General features: G+C 38.6%; 1 protein-coding gene across 1 annotated transcript; it reads left to right on the top strand.

The window, feature by feature from the left end:
* The first annotated feature begins 6,615 nt into the window (after positions 1-6,615).
* On the top strand, positions 6,616-7,101 carry LOC150105942 (uncharacterized). Its single transcript, XM_090394596.1, has one exon. It carries the CDS (start codon positions 6,616-6,618, stop codon positions 7,099-7,101), a length of 486 nt encoding a protein of 161 aa, XP_090250722.1.
* The last annotated feature ends 781 nt before the right edge of the window (positions 7,102-7,882 follow it).

Genomic DNA, 7,882 nt, shown 5'->3' with positions numbered 1-7,882 from the left:
TTCTTGTTATGATATCACTTTTCGAATGATACAAGTTAAAAAAAAAATGTATTAATTGGGAAATATTTTTAATGTGTGTGTAACAAAAATCCCCCCCCCCCTCAAAGAAAAGTTAAGTCCTATATTTATATTTTAAAGATAAAGTGATAAAGTTTTTTCTTATTCAATTACATTTATTAATATTATTTTTTAAAATTTATTCAGAATTATTACATTTCTTGTTGGACTTAATCCATCTGTTAGTTTACGTGCGATTCAATGTGCCGATTATACCTTTTGCATAAACTCCTGGTCTCCAGTATTAAAAATAAATAAATAAGAAAGAGAGAGAAAAAAAAAAAAAAAGGAAAATCTATTGAAGAGTGCAGAGGACTTCCTATTCTAGTTATCTCAGTAGCGCAGTCGGTAGCAATGACGCCCTTTAGTTAAAAAAGACCCAGGTTGAATTCTGTCGTACCAGTGGTAGGAACATTTATAAAGTGTTTATGTAAGGATTAGTTAGTCTATTTATCTCCTTTATTGGGGGGGGGGGGGAATCTCGACTTTTCGGGATATTCTCCTCAGCACAAATCACACAATACGGCTATAGAACAAAGGAAACTGATAGACATAAACATTTGACAAGGCTTTCAGTTGTATTGGCTGTCTTTCAAACCAATGCCATCCCCCGTTTAACACAATGGATGCGTTTCTGTTAATTCTTCATTCGTTGAAGGTAATATATGTTGTATTTCATTAAGACAGAACGGTTGAACCAACGATTCCAAAGAAACTCAAATAAAACACCCATGCAATAAGAAACATATATCAAAAAGTCAAAATAAAGCCCCTTAAAATTTGATCTACATCTCAGTAGCTAAGTCGATTTCGATGATGCCTTTTAATTGGAAAGAGCTGAGTTCGAATTCCGTCTAGGATGCAAAGAACTTTTATCAGGGTTTTCAACTGAAGGTGAGTTAGTCCGGCTCAGACGGCGGTCGAAGGTTTTTCCTCCCGGAAACTCAGTTTTCTCATTCCACAAACAGAAAAATTGGGGAGAAGAACACACGCAATTCATAGCTTTTAATACGCTGCGCAGAAAGGGTTGACCATGCTATCAGAGTATTCTTCAGGTTTCAAGGAAACCGAGTTATTTGGCGTGACAGGCTATTACGCCTAAAGTCCAATGGAAAATGGGAAAATAAATGAAATATTGCATAGGTGTAGACATAACTTTGATTCCACCTCAATGCAAAAAATTTACTAATCATTAATGAGATAACAGTTTCAATAAGCCCTTAAGTGTATTTTGAAAAGTGCGTAAATTTTTGGAATCCTTACAAAAATTTATCATTTCAATTTTTGTCTCAATTAGACTTTTATTATTATTATTATTATTATTATTAACATTTGACCTCCATGGAGTCAGAGACTCATCTGGGAGGTACTCACTATTGCATATAATGCTCATCCAACCGCGTCTTAAACTGATTCAATGTGTCCATAACCACAACACACTCAGACAAAGCATTCCACTCACCAACCATCCTCCATACAAAGAACCTGCTTCTCATCCCTTTGCTCACACTCTCCTTATACAGTTTCCAGCAATGGCCTCTTGTTCTACTCCCCTCTCCCATTCTATGAAAAATCTCTTCCATGTCTACCTGATTAAAATCCCTGACCAGCTTATATGTCTCAATCATACCCCCCCCCTTCTTTCTCCTATTCACGAGGCTCTGCAACTTACATTCTCTCAATCTGTCCTCGTACTCCACATTCCAAAGACCACTGACAACCATTGTAAATCTTCTCTGTATACCCTTTCCAACATATCCTCATCACCATGAAAACCCGGCGACCAAATCTGTGCACAATAAGCCATATGAGGCCTGATTAAGGCCTTATACAATGGAATCATAACCTCTCTATTTCTGCATGTCAGGGTTCTCCGTATCATTATTTGATGTGATGTCTTCACAACTTGTGCAATGTGTCCCCTGAATTTCAGGTCCTTGTCCACCATCACTCATAGATCTCTCATCTCCTCTACTTCTGTTAAAGTTTCACCACCAAGTGGGGAAACTTTAACTACTTCCCTTGCATCCCATTGTTGCTTACCAAATCTCAAAAACCTTACAACTGGCAACATCGAACCGATAGTTCCACTTACCTGCCCATTCATGCACTCTATTCAAGCCCTCTTGTAAGGCATTAACATCAGCCTGACTGTGCATTGCTCTCCCCAGTTTTGCATTATCCGCAAACAACTGGATATCACTAGTTAAATCCAACCCAATATCATTAACATACAAATTGAACAACAATGGCCCCCAAACTGACCCCTGCGGCAAACCATTGGTGACTTTCTCTTTCGAGATACTGCACTCCCATATACAACTTTCTGATACCTATCCCACAGCCAGTCACTGATCCAACACAGAAGTCTGTTATCCAATCCCATCTGTTTCAATTTATTTAAGAGCTTGTCACGTGACAGTCTATGAAAATCCAAGAACACCACTGTATATGCATCTCCCTTGTCCAAGGTATTTTTCACCTTGTTATAGTACATAAGTAAGTTAGTGAAACATGATCTCCTCTTAACAAACCCATGCTGATAACCACAGAGAATACTGCTGTTAGCAACCAATTTATGTATCCTACTTCTCATTAATCTCTCCAAGACCTTCACCACAACTCCAGATATACAGACCGGCCTATAATTCGAAGGTACAGCTTTATCACCGCCTCTATGCAGTGGAACAATTTTACCCTCCTTCCACTCCCTTGGAACCTGTGCTGTGGCAAGACTCTTATTAAATAGGCAAGCCAATACTACTGCCAATTCCCTGGAGCATTCCCATAAGATGCGTGGTGATATGTCATCAAATTCTATCGCCTTATTAACATCAAGGTTATTTATTTCCTCAAATACCTCCTGCTCACTTACAATTAACCTAACCTCTCCTATGTCCTCTACACTTAAGTTCCCCATGATTCCACCTTGATCAGGATGAAACACCCTTATAAATTGAACACCAAATACCTCAATAATGTCTTCTGAGCCAGTTACCATTCTACCACTTTCATCCCTTAACTTCATCTTTCCATGATCATTCTTCCTTCTATTTACCACATATCTAAAAAACTCTCTAAGGTTTTCTTTAGCCTGATTTGCCAATTTCTGCTCATACTCTACTTTTGTTTTCCTTACTAATTGAGTCACCGTCACTCTCTTGGCCTGTTCTTTATATTCTTCATGCGACTGATTACCATTATTCATTTTGTACTTCCTCCAAAGTACTTCCTTTTTCCAGATTTCATGCTTAAGCTCCACATTCATCCATTTTACACCTACCTTATTCAGCCTTTGGGATACAGTCGTACATTAATGCCGTTATGTATTTCTTTGTAAGTTTCCATGCAGCATTTATTTCCTTAACGCTCAACTCCCCTTTCCACGTTATAGCTCAAAGTTGTCCTTTCTTCGCAAAAGTCTGCATATGATCAGCCACAACACAGGTGATAACTTCATGATCACGTTCACCAACTGGAGGAAAATATGAAACCCTCTAACAATTACATCCTCTGATGAAATGATGAGATCTAGAACTCTCGATCCTCGCGTGCCTTTCTTTACGTGCTGCCTGAGATAGTTATCTCTCAAGAACTCGAGAAATTCATTTTCCTTATTCCCAAATGCCATCTCTTCATTCCAATCTATACCACCATAATTAAAATCACCATAATAATTACCCGTCCTTTGTTCACTAATAATCCAAGTTGTTTATACATTTCTTCATCACCACCTTCCACATTCCCAGACCTATAGCAACACCAAACTAAATATGTCTTCTTCTCAACCTCCACGTTACACCACATTGCCTCATAACCATTGTCACTATTTCCCTTCTTTCATGTCTACCTTATGTGGACTTAATTCCTCTGCGATCATCAGCAGCACTCCCGCTCCCTTCCTGCCCTTTCTATCCTCACGAAATATACTGTGCCCTTCCATTACTATTCCCGTTACGATATCATCTTCATTCAACCATGTTTCACTTATTCCAATGATTTTGGGGCGAATAAACTCAATCACTGAAACCATGTCATCCCCTTTATTTCTGATACTTCTGGCATTTGTAAACAAACACAACAGTTCATTTTTAGGTCTACAGCCAGTCCTATCCAAGCCGTATGTTGGTTGTGATTTCCACACTACACCTGCCACATCACCTTCATCACCGCTTACTTTATATATTCCTGCTCAGTCTCCACTTCTCCACCCACAATGTAATATACTCCATCTTCATGCACACATTCACAATTACTGCCACTTTCAACATTCACTCTCTATGCCATGTCCCCCTGTTCACCCGAGCTTCCCCCGTTTCCCTGTTCCTCTTGTATTCCCGTTCTCTCTTCCTCTCTCACACTACTACTGTTTCCACTGCCAAGCACTTCTGTCTCTTCAGTACCACTCTCCTGATTTTTCTCTTCGTCTCTTTTAACAGAAACACAGAAGGAAAAACGTGTTAAAATTATATGTGCTAATAATTCCGCTCTGGCTGGATGCAGTTTAATAAACTTTGAGATTCAAGATACACGCAAGAAACGTACTTGTGGTTGAATGCGTTTTTAGAGGCACTTGTGACGTAGAAAAAACCATAAATAAACAAGCACACACTAAAGAAAGTGTACTTGGAAAGGATGTAACCAAACTATATATAGGAGCCTCGAAATTGGTTCTGAGATTCCTGCAATGCATAGAATTTGGACTCTACGTATAGGGTCAGAGTTCTTAGGAACCGGCCTGTATGTTTCTGATACCCCGGATGAATCTTTTCTGCTGCATAATTCCATAATTCTTTGGAATGCTTCTTTAAGTTCTAGTTAGAGATCATAAGGGTTGGAGATGATGCCTTGTGCTCCGTTAAGAAGATGCCTGTTTTTTTGAGAAGGATGATGTTGATTAGGAATAAAGGTAAAGCAGCTTCAGATTATGGCTATAATTTTTTATCGTATACAGATATCGACTTCATATCAATTGTATTGTATACTATCTCAAGCACGCTGCTCGTATCTTCCTTTGAAATCCATTTTTTATCATTCTAACTTTTTTTTATTTTTGAATTGTCAGTTCATTCCATGAGGTTGATCTGCAAGTTTCATATCAAAGTATTTGGTTACATACTTTATTAATAAACTCTCTTGTGTCTGGTTTACGGAAAAGTCTCCCCCAGCACATTTCGCCACTGTAGATAATGAGTAGGCTTCAAAAATGTAAATACAGTCAACTCTCGATAACTCGAATTTTTAATGAAGTCCCAGCCCCTTTAGTGGAGATCCAATGTTAAACTCTCTCGATTACTCGAACCGAGCTTCCGATAACTCTAACTTTTCCGAACAAATTTTTAAAATTACATTCGTGTGCAAATTTTTCCCCTTTTGTATGTCTTTAGGGTTCTCTTTCCATTGTGAAAGTATTAACTGGAACTGTTAATCCTTTCACAATGGAAAGAATACATACTCGACCACGAGGGCGATAGTCACGTGGTTAGTGACGGACATGGGGGCGGGGGAAACAGTGGACAGCGCGCGTTTGCTGTTTTCGCCGCCTCATTATCGGCGGTGCATCGCGTGAACAAGCTGAGCGTCGCAGGCAGTGCAATATCTACATATTATTTTTGCATCTTGATTGATTAATCCTGTGTGTACAATGGCAAAAAGTGTTCCGTCAATAAGAGGCAAAAGAAAATTGGTAGATGATGACAACCACATTTTTCAAAGAGAACTGTAGATGAACAACATGGAATCTGGGTTTGTGAAAAACATTCCACCTGCGAAGGGCGTGTTTGGACAGAGGGTTTGGAAGGCCCAGTTGTGAAGGTCGTAATTAAACATAACCATGCATCTCAAGCTGCAAGGTCGAAAGCATTGTAATTGATTGGTCAAATACGACAATATGCAACAACCATGAACGAACGGCCACAGCAAATTGTTGCATCAGTAATTGCAGAGGCTCATGCCAATGTCACGGCATTACTTCCTAAAAAGGATTCACTTAAACGAACCATTCGTTGTGTTCGATGCAACAATGGTACTCCTGCTTTACCGAGCAATCTCCAAAACCTAGTAATTCCACAAAAATTATCAAGAAATTATTATCGATGGCAATGTACAACAGTTTTTGATATGATTCTCAGACGAACTGTTCCCGGGTTGCATGCTTATTCCACTAGTAATATTCTTCAGTTATTAGCGCGTAGTCAGGAGTAATTTTCTGATGAAACTTTTAGCTCAGTACCCACGCATTTCCAGCAGCTTTATACAATTCATGTGGTTCAATTCAATGCAATTATTCCAGTGGTCTATGCGCTTCTGCCAAACAAAACTCGTGCCACATACGTCAAGCTGCTTCAAGAAGTTAAAAATCTACAACCAGGTCTCCAACCCCACCGACTTATGACAGATTTCGAACAAAGTGCCATGCAAGCCTTCCAACAAGAATTTCGTAGTATTGTAAATACCGGTTGTTTTTTTCATCTTTCCCAAAACGTTTGGCGAAAGGTACAGAATGAAGGTTTAAAAGCCTGATACAAACAAGACCATGAATTTGCTCGTTGGATTCGAATGATTCCAGCATTGGCATTTATTCCTCCTGCTAACGTTATTCAAGGATTTGAAGATTTAGTTGAAGCTGATGACTTCCCCATTGAAGCTATGGTGATTGCAAACTACTTTGAAGATACATATATTGGAAGAAGACAACGGAGAGGCCGGCAATTATCCATTTTTGCCATCGAATTGTGGAATGTTTATACACGAACACTGCATGATCAGCAACATACCAACAACGGCGTGGAGGGGTGGCACAGGGGATTTCAGGAAACTTGTGCTACTTTATTCCCAAATATTTACCGATTCATTGATTCTTTAAAGAAACAACAAGGGCTGCACAATTTCGAAATTACACAACTAATTGCCCGTAATTCAGGCAATCGAAGAAACAAGAAGTATGCTTCAATTTCTGCTAGAATCAAAACAATAGTCCAGGATTTTCAAAATCGTAATGTAATTGATTACCTTAGAGGCATTGCATACAACTTCGAGTTTTAAACAATAACAATGTGCATTTATTCCATTAAAACAAAATAAATTAGAATTATTAAAAAATTAGGTGTATTATTTTTTACATTTTTGTAGCTTACTCATTATCTACACGGGGCGAGTTGTGCTGGGGGCGAAATGTTTGCGGCGAAATGCTGGGGGGGCGACTTTTCCGAATCCCCTTATGTCTACCTGCTCATACATTTTTTTTTTTTTTCATGCGGTTTATTATCGATTTCATTTGCGCATTTTTTATTGGCACCCCTTGGCAATAACAATTAGAATCGATATTAATAATTCCGTACTTGTCGAGTGGAATTTAACAATCAACTTCATATCTATCAACTTCATATATATATATATATATATATATATATATATATATATATTTATTGTATTGGTCCCACACACCGAATTCTTGATTTTGTTGGTCTTTCTTGAAGAGCTACCAGTGTAATCAATTGGGTAACGATAGAGGGATAGGGAATGAGGAAGAGCAGAAGGAGGAGGAGGAGGAGAAATTGGTTCGACAGTGATAACAATATTCAGGTAGGACGAACTTGAGATTTATAGTGTCAAGAGTTGAGCAGAAGATAGGTGTTGTTTAGAAGGAAAAAAGAATAGCAAGCTTTTGGAGGCTGAAAAGGCCATTGCCGTGATTTGTTTATGTTAGAAAAGAATAGAAAGAAGGGTAAACTGATTCACTTGGCAGAATATTATCAAAACTGAAGTGGAATGAAGCAAGTCTTTCTTCCGGAAATCAGACAGGATTGCGTTGGGGTAGCATTAA

This window comes from Typopeltis vanoorti, chromosome 6 (assembly GCF_054136105.1).
Source record: "Typopeltis vanoorti isolate ZY-2024b chromosome 6, IOZ_Tvanoo_1.0, whole genome shotgun sequence".
NCBI classification, from domain to species: Eukaryota; Metazoa; Arthropoda; class Arachnida; order Uropygi; family Thelyphonidae; genus Typopeltis; species Typopeltis vanoorti.
The sequence above is the reverse complement of the archived record's forward strand: the minus strand, read 5'-3'. Positions and strand labels throughout refer to the sequence as shown.

What these genes read in the sequence shown, in the direction of transcription:
- LOC150105942 (XM_090394596.1), top strand. Translation starts at nt 6,616, where the DNA reads ATGATTCCAGCATTGGCATTTATTCCTCCTGCTAACGTTATTCAAGGA.